The following is a 21,064-nucleotide window of genomic DNA, read 5'->3' as shown; positions in this document are numbered from 1 at the left end:
TGTGTGTGTGCGTGCGTGCATGTGTAGTGTGAGAGTGTCTATGTTTGTGTGTGAGAGTTTGTATTTGTGTTTGTGTGTGTGTGTGTGTGTGTGTCCATGTGCATGCGTGTTTAAGAGAACGTCTGTTTGTGTGTGTTTGTTTGCGTGCGTGCGTGTTTGTATTTGTGTGTGTGTGTGTGTGCATGACAGACAGTGTATGTGTGTGTGTGTGTGCGTGTTTGCGTGCGTGCATGCGTGTGTGTGTGTGTGAGAAAGAGATAACATGTTTGTGTTCAGTTATGTGCGTGCATGTGAGTGTGTGTGTGTGAGAGAAAGGGAGAACATGTGTGTATGTTCACTGTTATGTGCGTGCGTGCGTGTGTGTGTGTGTGTGTGTGTGTGTGTGTGTCTCAGTCTTCATCAGTGTCATCATTGATGTTGATGAAGTGTCCTCCAGGATGCTGCTGTGTTCAGATCAGCTCATTCTTGTCTACAGATTGATCTTCTTCATTGTTTCTCTGTTGTTTGAGCACAAATAATAAAAGTCAATGTCAAATCCACTGCTGATATTAGAATGTGATGATGAACATGGAAATGTCTGAATCCTGTCTGAATCTCTGTCAAATCTTGAATCAACTGTAGAGAAATCCAGCAGCTCAATGAATAAAGGAGAAATGAAGTGTGACGTTTGTTTCTGCTCTTCTGATCTTCTTCTTCTTCATGATTTGACTTGAACTGAACAATAAAAACACATTTATTCCAGTATTTATTGATCTGTTCATGTTAGTTGATGACAGTAAAGTTGTTCTCTGTTAGTTCTTGTTGACTCTCAGTGCATTAACTGATGTTCACCAGCACAACTGTGCATTAATAATGCTTCAGTAAATGTCTGATCACTCTCATTCATCAGGAGTCAGTAACTAGGATTCATAAATGCTCTACAAGATTAATTTACTGTTCTGAATTAACATTAACGACAGCTTAATGTAGAGTTTGATCATCATAAGACACACAAATACACCAACAGTAGAGTTAAATCTCCATCACATGTTGAGTTTTCTCCATCACTAACACACACTTGATCACACTATTACTTTCAGATTCTGACGAGTGTTTCAGCAGTTTTTCTTCTATAATCAAGACCACACACACACACACACACACGCATATTATTCACAATTATTTACTCAAGTGAAGTCTTGACAGTATTACAATGCAGAGTTATGACTTGTTGCCTCTCAGAATACTGAAGATTGAGTGTGATTGAGCATTTTAAAACAAGTTATTAGAGCTGAAATAAAGTCTTAAACACACAAGACTGCGGCTCTTAAACTGTCTCTGATTGTAATTAAGCTGAATGTGCAGGTAAATTTGGAGCTTTAAGCTTTATTAAGTAAAATCTTAAAAACAATGCTAATAATCTCCCACATTCTGCTCCTGTATAATCATGGGTGTAAATCTGATTTAACAGTAGGGGGGGCAATAAATATAAAATTTCTCTTGAGCATTTTTTTGAAGGGGACACAAATAATACAGCTGAATTGTACTAATAAAGATATGTTCCCGCAGTTAAAAATGGTTCATCATAATTATTAGTACGTCATTATGATTATTGTCAAAGTTTTCTCAGGTTCAACGACAGCTAATTTTTCTTCAAAACTTATTTATTGCACTGTTTTTTGTGTTGTTTACAGTCAACAGTCTGACTCCTGAAGCAGAATAAATGCAGGAAAAGACATTTCCCATACTCATAATAACAACTTTAAAACGTTAAAATAGCCGATCATATTGTAAATCAGTGAGCCTGTGAAATCTGCTAAACAGCCACAACTCAGAAAACAAAAAAAATTGTTCACCCCCCAAAAGAATTGTCATCATCCCCTCAATAAAGCTCAACACCCTTACCTGACACTGTACATCTGACTGACCCTGCTCTGCCGGCTCCTCAATCATCTCTTTCTCCTTCGCCTGTGATTGCTAATGTGACATTAGTATTTTCATAAGCACTCATTCTGAAAGCCAGTATGCTTAATATGTCAACTTTTTGTACTTGGCGTTTAGCTGCACTGAAAATGATCTTATGTCTATTTTCTCTGTCAATTTATCCAATGCATGACACTGCCAGGCAAGTTTATCTACACTGTAGCACATTTTATACAGCATGGCAATTCATAGTGCTGTACATACAGAATGCAAAACCATCATAAAAATAATCACAACAATAAAAACAAAAAATTAAAAAAGGTCAACATTTTAATTTCAAATTAATTGAGTCACTTAAAACAGAATAGAAACTGATTTGAGGGAAATCAGTTGAGATGAGATGAGGGAAAGCACCGTGGACCGAACCACTCTGAGGAAGGGAAGGGGGAACTCAACTGTTTCTTATAGCATTTTAAATGATAAATGCGGTTTTATTTCTCCTTAGACAATTATTTTAGCTGGATATATTTTTTTTCACAATTGAGAGTTTTTATTTTTATTTTTAATACATTTTTTTTGGGTGGGGGGGGTGGGGTTGGGGGGGGTGGGGGGGGTGGAGGGGACATGACATGTCCCCCCCGGGATTTACGCCCATGTGTATAATATTCGATTAAATTAAATTCAGCTCTATTTGTATAGCGCTTTTACAATGTAGATTGGGTCAAAGCAGCTTCACATAAATGGTCATAGTAACTAGATCAGGTTAGTTCAGTTTTTAGTGTTTAAGTTCAGTTTGAAGTCATTACTGAGAGTCCAAACACTGAAGAGCAAATTCATCTATGAGTAGCTTTTTAGATCCTGAACCATGCAAGCCAGTGGCGACAGCGGAGAGGGAAAAAAACTTTACCAATAGGAGAGTGAAGAAAAAAACCTTGAGAGAACCAGACTCAGTTCGGCACGACCATTTTAATTTCTCTGCTGGCCAAAAGTCTTGTGCAGAGCTGCAGTCTCAGCGGTGGAGGCTGGAAGCTGGCCTCAGCGAAGACTCGTCTGTCCCTGGAGCGTCACTGGAATCAGTCTCATACTCCCCATTCCCCATGACCAACAGCGCAGCAGCAGCTCAGGATACGGCCTGGTCCCGGATATGGACACCTTGGGATCATCTCGTCGCTGGTCTTGGGTCCAATCAGTGACTCCACATAATCTGAGGGTCTCGGGATGAGTATCCCCAGTGTCTGGCAGCACTGGAGGATGCCGCAGCCAGCGCCGTTGCAAGAGTCAACGCAGCAGCCAGCGCCGCAGCCAGAGTCGGCGCCGCAGCCAGAGATGCAGCCAGAGTCGACGCCACAGCCAGCGCCTCAGCCAGAATCGACGCCGCAGCCAGAGTCGATGCCGCAGCCAGAGTCGACGCCACAGCCAGAGTCAATGCCGCAGCCAGCGCCGCTGCCAGAGTCTACGCCACTGCCAGAGTCGCCGCCTGCCTGAGCTTCTCGAAGGGCCGCCACCTTCTAAGCTTCCCGAATGGCCACAGCTCCAAGCCCTGCCGGTCCCAGCCCGGCTCCTCGCCTTGCCGATCCCAGTCAGACTCCTCGCCCTGCCGGCGCCACACAGGCGGCTCTCCCTGCCGGCTCCCCACAAGCCTCTAGCCCTGCCGGCTTCTCGCTGTACTCCAGGTCCTCCGATGTCTCATGATCCAGGGCCACTGCAGCTCCACGCTCCAGGCCCTCCGCAGCTCCACTCTCCGGGTTCTCCACAGCTCCACGCTCCAGGCTCCCTGCAGCTCCACTCTCCAGGCCTTCCGCAGCTCCACTCTCTAGGCCTTCCGCAGCTCCACGCTTCAGGCTCCCTGCAGCTCCACTCTCCAGGCCTTCCGCAGCTCCATGCTTCAGGCCCTCCGCAGCTCCACTCTCTAGGCCTTCCGCAGCTCCACGCCCCAGGTACACCACAGCTGCATGGTTCTGGCCCTCCATCCCTCCCCCTGTTCCGCCTCCGCTCCGCCTCCTGCCTGAACAGAATTGGAGTGCTGGAATCCACTGTAGAGGGGGGGCTATGTCACATAACCAGCGATCGTTTGCCAGAGATCGCTGGTTCTCACATGAATACCATGGACTACACTTACGCCTTCCTCTGGACTACATAGACATACATGCTTTCCAGTCACACTAACAATGGAGTCGCGCACCAAAGTGTCCTGCAGTTTGGCAGTTTCGACTGAACAGAAGGGAGACGTGGTCAATATGAACGAGAGGTCTGCATTAGAGCTGAAGATCTTTGCCCGAACCCGGCGAGACCCGAAAAAATCCAAATCCCTGCATTAAAATCCATCCCTGCAAAGGTGAAACAAATGATGATCAAGTAGTAAAAAAGCGAATTATTACGGCGGTCAAGCCAGTCACTAGCTCAGAAAGAGCGGTTATTCCAGCCGCAGGTATTTCGGTGGTCGCTCATACACTGCGTATTAGGGTAGAGCCCTAAACCCCAAGCTGACAGGTAAAATGACGATTCCACTCGCTACACTCAAACTACTGTCATGGAAAATTAAATGGATGTTCCTGATTAGTAGAAGATGAACAAACAATCCTAATCAAAACTTGCAAAATCAGCCAGATCAGAACTCTGCATCTCGGCCTGTAGCCGCAGGAAAGGGTGTTCAGTTATGCTGGACGCAGCATGAGTGAGAGACTGCGCTAAAGCCAGTGGATTTAATAATGTTCCTCCTCAAACACACGTAGCCTAATCTTGGTGCGTAAAGGGGTTTTAAATTATAAATAAATATTAATTAAACCATATAATCATAATGTAGACAAAGTATACAGACTAATGGTGGCATTATTCTTTTAATATTCAGCTTCACCGCCGCCCTAATGCCAGATTGTGAAGAGAAGTGGAGAAACAACTTGCACAGCCTTTATCTTAATTTCGTTATTGCCAAAATACCCGTCATCATTTAGAGTTTATTTTAATTTGATTTGTTAAGCAAGATTTATTTTCATTGGTGTGTTGGCCAATTTAAAGGCAAAGTGCATGTACCTAGACCTATAGAGTGCTGAGACGTTACGATGTTACAGAGGACTTATTTTATTTCTTTGTTCCAACTTTCAAGTGGCATATAGCCTAGTCTACGTTTGTTACGAATAAATGATGTTAAAACATATAAATGACTCATTCTTGAAAAAAATGCATTAGAGCTGTGTGCATGAGCACATTTAATGTCGGGCTGTAAACGGGTTCCTGCTTTATAAAGCTGTCAATCAAAATGTACCTGTCGGACCCGGGACCTATCGGGTATAATTTTTATGGCACGATTACAGCTCTCTGCATTCCCGCTACTGTTCCGCTGGAGCCGGCCAGATTTCTTACAGTGTGGGAGTAAACTTCTGAATAAATCGCGGGAGAGATGTGTGTGTGTCTTTGTGTGCGTGTGAGAGAGAGAGAGAGAGAAAGAGACAGAGGTGCTGTGCGTTGCGAGGCGCTTTCTCTCTCTCTCTCTCTCTCTCTTTCTCTCTCTCTTTCTTTCTCTCTCTCTCTCTCTCTCTCTCTCTCTCTCTCTCTCTCTGACCTCGAGCCTAAGGTCGCATAGAAGGTATTCAGTTTCTAAATGGTTTAGGCTCAAGCCAACAGTTTGGTGACGCTGTCTGAGCCTTACGTCATAATTTTTTTTATTACGCCGGTAATACCGGATAAATATATGGAGGCGGTTTGACGGTATCAAAATTTGGATACCGCCCAAGCCTACATTACAATGCGTTTCTCCCTGTCTTGTTTCTCCGTGTTAGACACTAGCCTTGTTTACCTTTGTCCTCCTGTTTAGCCGCCTGCCTTTAGACCTATTGCCCGTTTATACGACTACAATTCTGGACTGCCTGAATATACCCGTTTGCACCTGTTTGATCATTGCTTGCCTGACACTGAGTAAACCTGCATTCTGGATCTTACCTCCAGTTGTCTCTGTCCCTCACCAAAAATGAGCGAGGTATGCCTGATGATATTTTTTCATGGCGGACTGTCTGAGCCATTATATATAATTATGCCTTAGAATGATCGCTACTGCACCATCACGAACTATATCAATCTGGCACTTCAAATGAGTGGATCCTCCTTCACCGTAGGAGAAGTGGAGGAAAATCCAAAATATCTTTGGGGGTGGGGGGGTGGGGGGGCTATAAAGAGCAAGACCCGCTGACAACGGGGCTTACGACCCATTCTCCACAGCCAGCTCACGAGATGGCCGCTCCCAGTCAGCCAGCTCACAAGATGGCTTCGAGTCTTGTCGACCCTCCAGTGCTGCCAGATCCTCCAGTGTTGCCAGATCCTCCAGTGCTGCCAGACCCTCCAGTGCTGCCAGAGCCTCCAGAACTGCCAGACCCTACAGTGCTGCCAGATCCTCCAATGTTGCAAGATCCTCCAGTGCTGCCAGAACCTTCAGTGCTGCCAGAGCCTCCAGTGTTGCCAGATCCTCCATTGCTGCCAGACCATCCAGTGCCGCCAGAGCCTCCAGAGCTGTCAGACCCTCCAGTGCTGCCAGAGACTCCAGTACTGCCAGATCATCCAGTGCTGCCAGATCCTGCAGTGCCACTGCCACTGCCAGAGCTACTGCCAGAACCGCTGCCAACGCCAGAGCCACTGCTGCCACCGCCAGAGCTGCCACCGCCAGAGCTGCCACCGCCAGAGCTGCCACCATCAGAGCTGCCACCGCCAGACCTGCCATCGCCACTGCTGCCACCGCCAGAGCTGCCACTGCCAGAGCTGCCAGCACCGCAGCCAGAGTCGACGCTGCAGTCAGCGCTGCAGCCAGAGTCGACGCCGCAGTCAGCGCCGCAACCAGAGTCGACGCCGCAGCCAGAGTTGACGCCGCAGCCAGAGTCGATGCCGCAGCCAGCGCCATTGCAAGAGTCGACGCCACAGCCAGATTCAACGCCGCAGTCAGCGCCGCAGCCAGAGTCAATGCCGCAGTCAGCGTCGCAGCCAGAGTTGACGCCGCAGCCAGAGACGCAGCAAGAGTCTACGCCGCAGCCAGCACCTCAGCCTGAGTCGACGCCGCTGTCAGCGCTGCAGCCAGAGTCGATGCCGCAGCCAGCGCCACAGCCAGAGACGCAGCCAGAGTCGATGCCGCAGCCAGAGACGAAGCCAGAGTCGACGCCGCAGCCAGCGCCTCAGCCAGAATCGACGCCGCAGCCAGCGCCGCTGCCAGAGTCGATGCCGCAGCCAGAGTTGACGCCGCAGCCAGCGCAGCTGCCAGAGTCAACGCCGATCCCAGCCAGACTCCTTGCCCTGCCGGCGCCACACAGGCGGCTCTCCCTGCCGGCCTCCCACAAGCCTCCAGTCCTGCCGGCTTCTCGCAGTACTCCAGGTCCTCCGATGTCTCTTGATCCAGGGCCACTGCAGCTCCACGCTCCAGGCCCTCCGCAGCTCCACTCTCCGCGTCCTCTGCAGCTCCATGCTCCAGGCTCCCCACAGCTCCACTCTCCAGGCCTTCCGCAGCTCCACACTCCAGGCTCCCCACAGCTCCACTCTCCAGGCCTTCTGCAGCTCCATGCTCCAGGCCCTCTGCAGCTACACTCTCCAGGCGATCATTCGCCAGAGATCGCTGGTTCTCACACGAATACCATGGACTACACTTCCGCCTTCCTACTGGACTACATAGACATACATGCTTTCCGGTCACACTCACATGCTCACTCATCAAGATTGATTACACTCTCACCAGCTGAGCCTTGTCAGAGAATGATTGTAATAATGTTCGTTGTTGTTGAGGGAAGAAGAAGACAGGGTCGGCGATTCAGGTAAGCAAATATTTTTATTATTTTTAAATGCCACCACACATGTATCAGTGTGCGTGTGTGTGTGTGCTCTCTCCTCTCCCGACTGCTCCTCCCGTTCTCCTTAAGAAGGGAGTCTCTCCGGCCCAATTACTAGAAAGACAGGTGTTATTTATCATTTCTGATTGACTTGATGATTAACCGCCGGGCTCGTAGCATGCTCTCCCCCCTTATTGGGTGTTCGATCATGCTTACCTCACCACATACCCCCACCACCCGCCTCAGGCCGGAGAGCCGTCCGACCTGCAGCACCCAACCCCAACCCCCCCCCAACCCCCCCCCGCCCTCGAGAGGAAGTCGGCTACAGCTATTTGTGCACCCGGCCTGTGGATCAACTTGAACTTAAAGGCTGTAAAGTTAGATACCAACGGGTAATTCGTGCATTGGTATTCTTCATGTGGTGAAGCCACTGGAGAGGAGCGTGATCTGAACAGAGGGCGAATTCCCAACCCAGGAGGTAATAGCGGAGAGTGAGAATGGCACACCTGATCGCCAGGCACTCCTTCTCTATGGTGCTGTACTTAGCCTCACTCTTGCTGAGTTTGCGGCTAATGTACAGCACCGGCTGTTCCACTCCCGCCACCTCCTGCAAGAGAACCGCCCCCAGTCCCCGATCGGATGTGTCCGTCTTTAAAACAAAGGGGAGAGCAAAGTCAGGAGCGTGCAATAGCGGCCCCCCGCAAAGTATAGATTTTACCTTTGAGAAGGCCTGTTGGCACTGCTCCGACCATTGGACGGTATCCGGTCCCTCCTTTTTAGTGAGATCGGTCAATGAGCTGACAAGGGCCGAATAATTAGGGACAAAACGCCTATAATATCCTGCCAGCCCCAAAAACCCTCCTTTTTGGTCTTAGGTCTCAAACAGGTTACAATAGCTGCAGTCTTATCAATTTGGGGCTGCACCTGCCCGTGACCTAAGTGGAAGCCCAGATACCTTCCCTCCACTCGCCCAATTGCGCACTTCCGTGGGCTGGCCGTGAGCCCGGCCCGTCTCAGCGCCGACAATACCGCCCTCAGATGTTGCATATGCCACTGCCAGTCATTACTGTAAATGATGATATCATCTAGATAACCAGCGGCATATGCTGTGTGAGGGCCGAGTGTTTTGTCCATCAGGCGCTGAAACGTCGCCGGTGCCCCGAACAGCCCGAACGGAAGCGTCACAAATTGGTGTAATCCAAACGGCGTACTGAAGGCTGTTTTTTCGCGGGATATGGCAGAAAAGGGGATCTGCCAATAGCCCTTCGTTAAATCCAATGTCGAGTAATATCGAGCAGCACCCAACCGGTCGAGCAACTTGTCAATACGCGGCATTGGATAAGCGTCGAATTTCGACACAGCATTCACCTTTGAGATAATCCACACAGAACCGGACCGAGCCGTCCGTCTTAGGTACCAAGATAATCGGGCTGGCTCAGTCGCTGTGGGATTCTTCTACTACTCCCATTTTCAACATATTACTCAATTCTTCCTGAATCAATTTTTTCTTGTGTTCAGGAAGGCGATATGGCCGGGTCCTAACGACCACGCCTCGATATGGTCTCGATATGGTGCTGGATCAGGTTAGTACGACCGGGCAGGGGCGAAAAAACATCAGAGTACTCCCGTTGGAGGTGCCGGATGTCAAGGAGCTGGCTTGCTGAGAGATGATCTTCCCCAGTGACCAGAGCCGTTCCCGGCCGGAGCTCTCCGGCCCCAGGTCATCCTAGTTTGTAACAAGCGTAGCCAGCGCCACGTCCTCCGGCTCCCTCCACTGCTTAAGCAGATTAATGTGATAAATCTGACGCGAGTCAGCCCTGTCCGAACGAACCACCTCGTAATCGAGATCACTGACTCGTCGTGTGACCACAAACGGCCCTTGCCACTTGGCGAGTAATTTAGAGTTGGAAGTGGGTAGGAGTACAAGTACTTTATCTCCCTGTGAAAATTTAGTTTAGTTTAGTGCCCTTATCATATCGCCGGCGTTGGTCATCCTGGGCCTCAAGCAAATTCTCTGTAGAGAGCCGCCCCAGTGTGTGGAGTTTTGCTCTAAGGTCCAGGTCCAGGCTTGGGGAACCTCCCGCACAGCAAATAATAAAGGCTCCAACCACTTATCCCAATTTTTTGCGTCCTCGTAATCAAATTTACGGATCATTGATTTAAGCGTGCGATTAAATCTTTCCACCAGCCCGTCTGTTTGTGGGTGATAGACGCTGGTGCGAATAGATTTAATGCCCAATAATCCTTAAAGCTCGCGCATCGTGCGTGACATGAACGCAGTGCCTTGATCAGTGAGAATCTCCTTGGGGATTCCCACACGTGAGATTATTCGAAACAGCGCCTCCGCAACGCTCTTTGCTGAGATGTTACGGAGCGCGACTGCTTCCGGGTATCGGGTTGCATAATCCACCAGAACTAATGCGAACCGGTGCCCGCGTGCGGATTGCTCTAATGGCCCTGTGAGATCCATACCAATTCTCTCGAAGGGGATCTCCATAATTGGTAAAGGGCGCAACGGCGCTTTTGGGGTGGCCGGTGGATTTACCAGCTGACATTCACTGCACGCCGCGCACCATCTGCTGACGTCACCGTGAATGCCCGGCCAAAAGAATCGGGTCATGAGGCGATTTAGTGTGGCCGCCTGACCTAAATGTCCGGCCATAGAATGAGCCGCCTGATAAAGCATTTCCTGGCGGCTCTTTGGTACTAATAACTGGGTTGTATTTTCTTTTGTCTGAGTGTCTTGGGTAACTCGATACACCCTATCATTAATAACCGCAAAATACGGATAGGAGAGGGGTCGATCAGGCTGGAGGATTTTCCCATCAATAACCTGCACTCTTTCGAGTGCATGTTTTAGCGTGTCATCACGCGACTGCTCCAGGGGAAAGTCTTTACACCGGGAAATTCCCAGATTATTCTTCCAAGAAACACCCGCACATAAGACTCTCAATAATCTATTAAATCCAGGCCAATTAGTTCCTAGAATTAGCGGGTGTTTGAGGTGCGGGTTAACTGCTACCTCTACACTATGCTTTTTCCCCTGAAATTGAATGTCTATTGCCGTTAGCGGGTAGTGAATTACATCCCCGTGCACACACCTTACCCTTACCGTGCGGCTAGTATCCAATGCCGAGTTTTGAAGCAGGCTTTGGTGGATGGAGGTTTGGTTACACCCCGAATTCACCAAAGCTTGATATGTACCCCCTTTTATACTCACCGGTATCCGGTATAGCCCGTCGCGACCGGGGGCGATGATTGGCGTGGCGGAAACGCGAATCAGCGCACTCACTTCCTTCACGGAGTAAACTTTTGGTGCGCTATCCTCGTGTCCGCGGTGCCAATACCTCGGCCCAGACATTCTCACTATACCCCCGGGGCCAGCAGGATCAACCGATTGAACCGGAGAGAGACCTGTCGTTGTCTGGGGAACCGCCAGGGATCGTGGCTCCACCCCTCCATCCAGATAGGGCCCCGCCTCCCTTGGGACGTTCAGCGGATCTGCCTCTGTGCACCGCCGTCTGGGTGCTGGTGTGGGCGGTCCCCGCCGTCTGGGCCTGGGAACAGGAGGAGAAAGAGAGAGAGGGGGAAGAAAGAGAGAGAGAGAAGAGGTTCTTTCGCCGACCCTGGGCTTCGCCACCAGGTAATCCTCCGCCAGCCGGATGGCTGTCTCCAGATCGTTTGGCCGGTGGCACTGGACCCACTCCGATGTTCTGGAGGGAAGGCTGGTGATGAATTGTTCCAGTACCACGGCATCCACCAGCTGGGCTGTGGTTTGGCCATCCTGCATCAGCCATCTGCGGCAGGCGTCATGGAGCTGCTGGGCGAACACGAAGAGCCGGCCATTTTCAACTAGCTCCATTGAGCGAAACCGCTGCCGCTGTTCCTCAAGGTTATGGCCGGCCCGCTGGATAATGGCTCGCTTCAGGTGAGCATACTCCAGGAGATTCTGGGCCGGTAGCTGCTGTGCGGCAATCTGGGCTTCGCCCGAGAGCAGCGGGATGACTCGTACCGGCCACTCAGCAACACGCCTCAGCCATCTTCTCAAAAAGATCCAGGAACTCTTCCGGGTCATCCTCCAGCGCCATTTTCTGTAGCGTGATGGGAGGGTGGGCAGTAGATGTTGAAGCGGGCTGGATCTCCTGGGTCAGCAGACTCCGGATTACCTCACGGTCCTCCCGCTGGGCCTCCATGAGGACTTGTAAATGATGTTCTAGTTCTTTCTTCAACTCCACCAGTGCATGATGTTGTTCCTGATGGAGAACCGCGAGCGCCTGGATGACTTCCACACATGGATTAGTAGACGGAGTAGACATTCTGGCAGCAAAGTTTCTACTTCTTCCCGGGCTTCGGCACCACTGTAATAATGTTCGTTGTTGTTGAGGGAAGAAAAAGACAGGGTCGGCGATTCAGGTAAGCAAATATTTTTATTATTTTTAAATGCCACCACACATGTATCAGTGTGCGTGTGTGTGTGTGTGCTCTCTCCTCTCCCGACTGCTCCTCCCGTTCTCCTTAAGAAGGGAGTCTCTCCAGCCCAATCACTAGAAAGACAGGTGTTATTTATAATTTCTGATTGACCCGCTGATTAGCCGCTGAGCTCCTAGCATACTCTCTTATTGGGTGTTCGATCACGCTTACCTCTCCACACTGATTATACACCCTACATAAGACACTCATTTACTCATCCAGTTGGCCAAGTCTTGTTAGCTGTTTCAGTGACATTACAACGCGTTTCTCCCTGTCTTGTTTCTCCGTGTTAGACCCTAGCCTTGTTTACCTTTGTCCTCCTGTTTAGCCGCCTGCCTTTAGACCTATTGCCTGTTTATATGACTACAATTCTGGACTGCCTGAATATACCCGTTTGCACCTGTTTGATCATTGCTTGCTTGACGCTGACTAAACCTGCATTGTGGATCTTACCTCCACTTGTCTCTGTCACTCCCCCCTGTGGTTACACCCAGGTGGAAATGGAGAATAAAGAGAATAATTAGCGTAGCTGCTGTTCATAGTGTATATAAACAAGATGCAGAAACTTGTGTGGAAACCCGCTAAGTGATGCACTGAGTGTATGCTTTACTAAACAGATAGGTCTTTAATCTAGTGTAAACTGAGAGAGTGTGTCTGAGCCTCGGATGTTATCAGAAAGGCTATTCCAGAGTGTAGGAGCCATAAAGGGGAAGGCTCGACCTCCTTTACTCGACTTTGCTATTCGAGGTACTAACAGAAGCCCTGAGTTTTGAGATCTTAAAGCGCGAGCTGGATTGTAGCGAGACAGAAGGTTGGTTTGACAAACAGGAGCTCGATTATTTAAAGCTTTATAGGTGAGAAGTAATATTTTAAATTCAATACGAAACTTAACAGGCAGCCAGTGTAAGGAGGATAAGATTGGGGTGGTATGATCATATTTTCTAGACCTGGTCAGAACTCTGGCTGATGCATTTTGTACGAGCTGAAGTTTGTTAATAGAGGCTGCTGGGCAGCCAGCAAATAGAGCATTACAGTAATCCAGCCTAGATGTCATAAAAGCATGGACTAGCTTTTCTGCATCAGAGGTGGATAGCATACTTTGTAATTTAGCGATATTTCTCAGATGAAAGAAGGCAGTTTTTGTGACATGGGATATATGGTTTTCAAAAGTTAGATTGCTGTCTAATATGACACCCAGATCTTTTATAGTAGTGCTAATGCTAACTCTGTATCCTCTAATTGTAGATTGAGTTGTGAGATCTGCTGTGTACAGGATTTAGGCCCAATAAGTAATAATTCTGTTTTGTCTGAGTTTAAGAGAAGAAAATTGATGGTCATTTAGTCTTTAACATCTCTAATACACTCAGTTAGTTTAGACAGTTCAGACGTCTCATCATGATTAGTTAAAATATATGGTTGAGTATCATCTGCATAGCAGTGAAAGCTGATCCCATGTCTTCTAATAATGTCTCCCAGAGGTAGCATGCAAATTGTAAACAGCAAAGGGCCTAAAACTGATCCTTGAGGCACCCCATACTGCACTGGGCTGACTTGTGAAGGCTGTCCATTAATATTCACAAACTGGTAACGGTCAGTTAAGTATGACTTAAATCAATGTAGAGTCAGTCCCTGGACACCTGTAGACTTTAAGCGATTCATGAGGATACTTTGGTTAATGGTGTCAAATGCCGCACGAGTAGAACTAATAGCGAGATGCACCCTCGGTCAGCAGCTAAGAGTAAATCATTGGTTATTTTCACTAAGGCGGTTTCTGTACTGTGGTGAGCCCTGAAACCTGACTGAAACACTTCAAAAATATTGTTCATCTGCAGAAAAGAGCATAATTGAGTAGAAACAACTTTTTCTAGTATTTTAGACATAAATGGAAGATTTGAAATAGGCCTATAGTTAGCTCAGTTGTTGGGGTCCAGTTGCGGTTTCTTAATAATAGGTTTAATAACAGCTAGCTTGTAAGAGTTTGAACATGGCCTATAGATAAAGAAGAGTTGATAATGTTAAGAAAAGGTTTCCCTTCGGTTGGGGAACTTCAGTGCTATTAAGTGGATTTGATCTTTGTGAAAATCCACGAAATGGGAGGATTCGGTTCACAAGCCCGCTTGTCTGAAAGAGTATTGAACGGGCCAATGAATGCAATGAATTGGCAGCGTAAGCTTGCACAGGTGTACTTCATTGCCAATTATCCCAGCATATAAGCACACCTGGAACAAGCAAACGCCATCCTTTTCGCTTCAGAGACTTTCTGATCGAGTCGATGAAGGTTCCTCCTGCTGTGACCAGCGATTCTGAGCGAACGAGAGCATTCTCCCGATCCAGAGTGTGTACACGCAGCGGCAGACAGTCGAGCTGGGTTTCTCCCTTGCCTGGCGTTCTTTGGGTCCAGTCCTGTCTAACAGATGGTAGCCCTTACGCTGGATGACACCGGAGACCAGACGTCCACCGTGGCATCGGAGGGTGGGCTTTCATTGTCCGATGATGATCCAGACCCGCTCGCCCCCTCCGGGCAGGTGAGCGCTGTCACTTCGGATCCTGAAACGGACATGTTAGCCGTGCTTTCCCGGGCTGCTTCGGCCATGGGTTGGAGATGGTTTATCCCTCAGCTCCTTGGCCGGACCAACTAGAGGGGCGTTCCCTTCTTCCTGGAGGTGCACAGTAGGCTCACGCGGTCTTGAAGAGCACTTTTTTTCTGCTCATGCTGTGTGTCTCTCCACCCTCACAACTCTTGACGGTGGAACAGCCAGGGGGGTATGTGGCGATTCATCAGGTTGAGTGCGCAATGACGGTCAATCCGTGCGGCGCCTCTTCTTGGCGGGGTTCGCCTCGTCTCCCATCCAAAGCCTGTAAGTTATCTGCCTCCCTCGGAGCTAGAGCTTACATAGCTGCGGGCCAGGCTGCTTCCGCCTTGCATGCGACCAAGCGCAGGCGCTGGCCGAGCTGCACGAGGGTGGGTCCAACCCAGGCTTACGAGCTGCGCACCGCCACCGACTTAGCTCTTCGGACTACTGAGTCTGCTGCGTGCGCGTTGGGGAGGACGACGTCCACATTAGTGATCCAGGAGCGCCATCCCTGGCTGATATGTGTGAAGTCGACAAAGTCCGCTTTCTTGACTTTCCCCATATATTAAGCCATGTTCGGCGACACCGTCTGTGAATTCACCCAGGAATTCAAGGCGGTGAGAGAGCAGTTGATGGGTGATGTCTATTGGCGCTCCGTAGCCCGCTCCGCCCGCCGTGCCATTCATACGTGCTCTTCGCCGAAGGCGCCCGCCTACGTGAGCTGCTCCGCCCCCGCACACGCCTCTGGCGAAGCGAGCACGTCGGGAACCTCGGAAGCAGGCAGCCCCCCCTGCCCAGAACGCCGCTAAGTCCGGCAACGGACCGCGAAGCATCCCTGGGACAGGCCATCTGGAGAAGAGGGAACTTGCTTATTCCCCGCTAGAGGGTGGGGCCTTATTTCCAACGGCACTTTTTACTGCCATGAAAACATTCTTCCACCCCTCGAGCCTCCCCTCCGGAGCTCGGGTGCGGAGTGAGAGCAAATATCTCACCTCCAGCTTTTCTGTGGGACCCGCGCGCTTCCCGGATCAGCACACCCACTCCGCGCTGCCCCACTGCTGGTACGTCAGCGATTGTAGCGATGAGTCCATTAGCGGGAGCTCTGCCTGCCTGGTTAGCGTGGGCCAGCTCTTTGCGGTGGCTCATACGCACAATCAGACTCGGCTATGCGATTCAGTTCGCGAAACGGCCCCCCCAAGTCATGGGTGTGTATTCACCAGGGTCAGCCCCCTGTCCGCCCCTGTCTTGCGAGAGGAGATTGCTGTCCTCCTGGAGAAGGATGCAATCGAGCCGCTCCCTCCAGCCGAGATGGAGAGCGGGTTTTACAGCCCACACTTCATCGTGCCCAAAAAGAGCGGTGGGTCACGGCCAATCCTAGATCTGCTCATTTTGAACCACTGTCTGCACAAGCTGCCGTTCAGAATGCTCACACAGAAGCACATTCTTCTCTGGAAGCACGTTCGTCCTCTGGGTTGGTCTGCAGCATTAGACCTGATGGACGCGTATTTCCATGTCTCCACTCTTCCTCGCCACATTCAGTTTCTGCGGTTTGCGTTTGAAGGTCGAGCTTGGCAATACAAAGCCCTCCCCTTTGGGCTCTCTCTGTCTCCGCGGGTCCTCACCAAGCCCGCGGAGGGTGCCTTGCGCCCCTTAGGCTCGCGGACATCTGCATACTCAATTTTCTTGACGACTGGCTGATTTTTGCCCTCTCTCAGAGCAATTGATTATGCACAGAGACAAAGTGCTCCGGCACTTCCACCTGTTGGGGTTTCAGGTCAACCGAGAAAAGAGCAAACTCGCCCCCGTGCAGAGGATCTCTTCTCTCGGGCTGGAGCTGGACTCGGTCACCATGGCAGCGCGCCTCTCCGGAGAGCGCGCTCAGCTGATGCTGTACTGTCTGAGAGGGCTCGACAGTAAAATAGTGGTCCCACTGAAACTATTTCAGAGGCTCCTGGGGCATATGGCATCCGCAGCCGCTTAATGTCGCTCGGATTACTCTATATGAGACCACTTAAGCACTGGCTTCATGATCGAGTCCCCAGACGCGCATGGCACACGCGCGCACACCGAGCCTCTGTTACTGCGCTGTCACTGCGCCCTCAGCCCTTGGAGCGACCCCTCGTTCCTACAGGCCTGGGTGTCTCTAGGACAGGCGTCCAGTCTTGTTGTCGTTTCAACAGACACTTCCAACACGGGCTGGGGGGCTGTGCATTGCGGGCATGCGGCTGCGGACCTGTGGAAGGTACCCAGTTGCATTGGCATTTCGCCTGGAACTGTTGGCAGTGTTCCTCGCTCCCCACCGTTTTTTTCCGGTGCTGGAGCGGCAACACGTGCTGGTCAGGACGGACAGTACGGCGGCGGCGGCGTATATCAGCCGTATGGGGGGTATGCGCTCTCGCCGCATGTCTCAGCTCGCCCGCCGTCTGCTCCTCTGGAGTCATCCGCGGCTGAAATCGCTGCACGCCATTCATATTCAGGCAAGCTCAACCGTGCAGCCGATGCGCTCTCACGGCAGCCTTACGTCCTGGAGAATGGAGACTCCACCCGAGTCTGTTCAGTTGATATGGGCGCGATTCGGGGAAGCCCAGATCGATCTGTTGCTTACCCCGAGATCGCTCATTGCCAGTTGTTCTTTCCCTGACCGAGTGCTCTCGGCACGGATGCACTGGCTTACACATGGCCTCGGGGCATGCGCAAATACGCGTTTCCCCCAGTGAGCCTGCTTGCGCAGTTACTGTGCAAGGTCAGGGAGGACGAGGAACAGGTTGCTGGTTGCACCCCTCTGGCTCAACTGGACCTGGATGTCAGAGCTCTCCCTCGCGATAGCCCTCCCCTGGCAGTCCCTTTGAGAGAGGACCTACTCTCTCAGGGACATCTGGCACCCTCGCCGATCTTTGGAGGTCCTTAGACGCGAAGAAGACTTAGGTAACCTCCAATTGCGGTGGCTAATACCGTCACTCAGGCTAGAGCTCCCTCCCCGAGCGCGCCTATGCCCTGAAGTGGAGTCTATTCACTGAATGGTGTGTCTCTAGCAGAGAAGACCCCCGTAATTTGCCAGATCAGCGTTGTGCTTTCTTACACCGAGAGAAGCTGGAGAGCAGGCTGTCGCCCTCCACACACAAGGTTACGTGGCTGCCATCTCCGCTCTCATGACGCGGTGGCTGGCAGCACCGTGGGAACGCATAACCTCATCATCCAGTTCCTCAGGGGCGCTAAGCGAATTAATCCACCCCGCCCCCTCTCATGCCCTCTTAGGATCTCGCCCTCGCTACACAAGCCGCGTCAGATCCTTTCGATCCTCGACTCAGTATCTTTCTGTCCCTGAAGACAGCTCTGCTGGTCGCGTTGATATCGATTAGAGGGTCGGGGACCCGGAGGCATTTTACGGTCAATGACTCGTGCCTGTAATTGGGCTGGCTTTCTCTCACGTCCTGAGACCCCGCCCGCGATATGTGCCCAAGGTTCCTACCACTCCGTTTTAATACTAGGTAGTGAGCCTGCAAGCGCTGCCCTCGGAGGAGGCAGACCCAGCCGTTCTTTATTGTCCAGTTCGCGTTTTGCGTATTATCCGGACCGCACTCAGAGTTTAGATCATCTGAGCAGCTCTTCGTCTGTTATGTCGGTCGGCAGCTGGGAAGTGCCGTACCGAAATAAGTTCGCACTAGTTTTTGGATGCCTTTCTTTTGCTATCAGAGCCGAGGTGAGCCGCGTCCCCCGAGAGCGCGTGCACACTCCACTCGGAGCTTCGCATACTCTCGAGCGCGTGCACGCGGTGCCTCTCTAACAGACATCTGTAGAGCTGCGGGCTGGGCGACACCCAACACATTTGCAAGGTTTTACAATCCTCAAGGGTATTAGGTAACCCTTGGTGATTGAGGAAACAATTCGGTAGGGTGTTGAAACACGCTTGCTGCGCCATTCTCCCTAACACGGAGGTACGAGCGCCTTTTTATCTGTCAGTAAAGTTCCCCGTCAGGTGAGCCCTGCAGATTCCTCCGTGGCCCCCAGCACTGACTCAGCGGAGGAGTCACTTGCTGGCCCACTACGTTGTAGGTCTGCCCGCTGGTCAGCCCGCGTTTTGGGTATAGGTGCCTGCTATGCGTGATCCCCACTAGGCGATCCCATATGCTTATTCTGCCATGGTTAAGCCCCCCCCCTGGGTGGACCCGTGTCTTCCCTCTTCGCTAACCACTCTTTGCTATGCATACTCCCCCTTTTTAGGGCTAGTCCATATGTAAATTCTGCCATCTATCCCCCCTTGGGTAACGGATGGCCTCCGCAGCGTCCTCCCTATCGGGATTGCACGCTTCCCAACGTACTGTCGTATTTTCCTAGAATTATCTAGATGCTTACGACTTCCCAAAAATATATCTAAATCCGTAAGACTTCTGTTGAAGTAGAATAAATTAGGGCCAGGGACACGTTGGAGGACCGCGCCTACCATGATGTGGGTGCGTCACGCTTGCTTGACTATCCCCTCATCGGGGGCGTTGGTAAGGTGCAGTCATTATGGCGCTTTCCATACTTCTCCCATTTCGTGGATTTCAATCAATCCACTGAAGTTCCCCAACCGAAGGGGAACGTTCGAGGTTACAGAAGTAACCCTTCGTTCCCCGAGGAGGGGAACGGAAGTGCCATACTCCGTCGCCATAATGACTGTCCCTTAGCTGTTTGAAAGTCTCTTCAGCTTAAAAGGATGGCGTTTGCTCGCTTCAGGTGTGCTTCATTGCCAATTATCCCAGCATGTAAGCACACCTGAAGCGAGCAAACTTACGCTGCCAATTCATTGCATTCATTAGCCCGTTCAATACTCTTTCAGACAAGCGGCTTCTGATCCGAATCCTCCCATTTCATGGATTTCAATCAATCCACTCTATGGCACTTCCGTTCCCCTCCTCAGGGAACGAAGGGTAACTTCTGTAACCTCGATTGTTATTCCTAATTGTGGTTTGTTTGTTTTCACAGGACATCAGCCAAGAAGCACTGAAAGAGGACTGCAGTAATCATGTGATGAGGATCATTGCCATCCATCCCAGTGTGGCACAGGAAAACCAAGATCCCGTTAATGTTTCAGTCATCATTGAGTGGACAGAAATTATGGAGGACTGCAAAAGTGTGACAAACGCTTGCCTCCTGCTCATGGGTGTCATCTATGCCATCAACTTAAGTTACCCACTAAAACTGAAATATACGTTAGAAGTATTTCAGAAGCTGTTTCTTAAGCTTGACATCCTTAAAATGTCATCAAAGGTTCAGTCTCTCCACAAGAAAGTTTTAATGTGAGTGTGCCAATGTTATTTGTGCGTTTGTCCAGCACAAACAATCTCTTTAGATTTTGTCAGCGATTTCAAGTGTTGGTCAGTCTTATACAAGCTTTGTTTTTGATCACCCTGAGAATGTCAGCAAATGTAAAGACTCTCCACAAGAAACTTGTCAGTGTTGTTTGTGCTGTTGTCCAGCACGATTTGTTTGCATTTTGTGTTTGTTTTCTGACAGTGATTTCAAGTGTTGCTCACTTTTACATTTGTTCTTTCTGTCCTGAATGTTCTGAGAATGTCTGAAAAGGTAGTGATTGCAACTGTTAATGAACAGAGTTAATGTATATATTCTTTACTGTTCTGAAAGTTGATTAGAAGAAAGGAGACAGTGCACACTGAGTTTTTGAATAGCATGTTTTTTGTTTCCCATGCTAAGGCCAGCTTTTTGATTGGTTGAAAGTTGTTTGTATTATTTGTACTATTTCTTCTTTCTTGTGATAAGTTCTGCAGCAACTTAGTCTTCCTTCTGTACAGGTCTTCACTCTCCAGCTTTGACTCCTGCAGGAGTTTCACCCTGAGCTTCGACTCCCGCAGGAGTCCTTGCTCCTGGGTCCCTTCCGCAGGAGTTTTCCCCTCAGCTCTGACTCCTGTAGAAGTGTTACCCTGAGCCAGATATTCGACACCTGCAGGGGTCAATCTCTGCTTTCACCTAGCATTGAGTCTCCTGCTCCTTCTCTTGTTTCTGCATCGAGTGCTCTGCTTCCACCTAGTGTTGAGTCCCTCCACTTTTCTTTTTCCTTTTAGCTTTCAGTCCATCCACTACTTTTTTTTTTTCGTGTGATAAGTTCTGCAGCTACTAAGGCCCACTCCCAATTCTACCCCTTAGCCCTTTCCCTTACCCCTACCCCTTGTTTTGCGCGTGCATGCCAAGGGGTAGGGGTGTCCCGATTCCCTTTAGCTTGAAGGCGTAGGGCTAAGGGGAAGGGGCGAATAGCTCTTCGAACAATGATTTTTCAGGACCAAACTTAAAACCAAGGAGTAAGAAACATTTCTTAGAGTACCC

General features: G+C 50.2%; 6 protein-coding genes across 9 annotated transcripts in view; 4 read left to right on the top strand and 2 right to left on the bottom strand.

The window, feature by feature from the left end:
* Nucleotides 1-663, top strand: part of si:ch211-232d10.1 — a 257,213-nt gene extending 256,550 nt beyond the window's left edge. For all 4 annotated transcript variants that reach the window (XM_073948228.1, XM_073948230.1, XM_073948229.1 and 1 more), the window contains exon 12: nt 394-663. The gene's annotated coding sequence lies outside the window, so the exon portion shown is untranslated. The remainder of the gene's footprint in view (nt 1-393) is intronic.
* The window catches only part of LOC108183350 (NACHT, LRR and PYD domains-containing protein 3-like), a 16,355-nt gene extending 15,692 nt beyond the window's left edge, over nt 1-663 (top strand). The window contains exon 12 of the mRNA XM_073948221.1: nt 1-663. This exon is cut by the window's left edge and continues 1,315 nt beyond it. The gene's annotated coding sequence lies outside the window, so the exon portion shown is untranslated.
* Nucleotides 1-21,064, top strand: part of LOC110438442 (protein NLRC3-like) — a 367,431-nt gene that overhangs the window by 93,429 nt on the left and 252,938 nt on the right. The gene's annotated exons all lie outside the window — the stretch shown is intronic.
* Nucleotides 1-21,064, bottom strand: part of si:ch73-389k6.1 — a 778,105-nt gene that overhangs the window by 556,063 nt on the left and 200,978 nt on the right. The window lies entirely within an intron of this gene.
* Nucleotides 5,719-7,689, top strand: LOC141381807 (uncharacterized). The gene has a single exon (XM_073948434.1). The coding sequence runs from the start codon at nt 6,127-6,129 to the stop codon at nt 7,687-7,689; it is 1,563 nt and encodes a 520-aa protein (XP_073804535.1). The 5' UTR covers nt 5,719-6,126.
* Nucleotides 9,584-15,749, bottom strand: LOC141381802 (uncharacterized). Its single transcript, XM_073948405.1, has one exon. The coding sequence runs from the start codon at nt 11,773-11,775 to the stop codon at nt 9,946-9,948; it is 1,830 nt and encodes a 609-aa protein (XP_073804506.1). The 5' UTR covers nt 11,776-15,749; the 3' UTR covers nt 9,584-9,945.

The sequence above is a fragment of the Danio rerio genome, chromosome 4 (assembly GCF_049306965.1).
Source record: "Danio rerio strain Tuebingen ecotype United States chromosome 4, GRCz12tu, whole genome shotgun sequence".
NCBI classification, from domain to species: Eukaryota; Metazoa; Chordata; class Actinopteri; order Cypriniformes; family Danionidae; genus Danio; species Danio rerio.
Note: the sequence above shows the minus strand (reverse complement) of the source record. Positions and strands in the feature narration are given on the sequence as shown.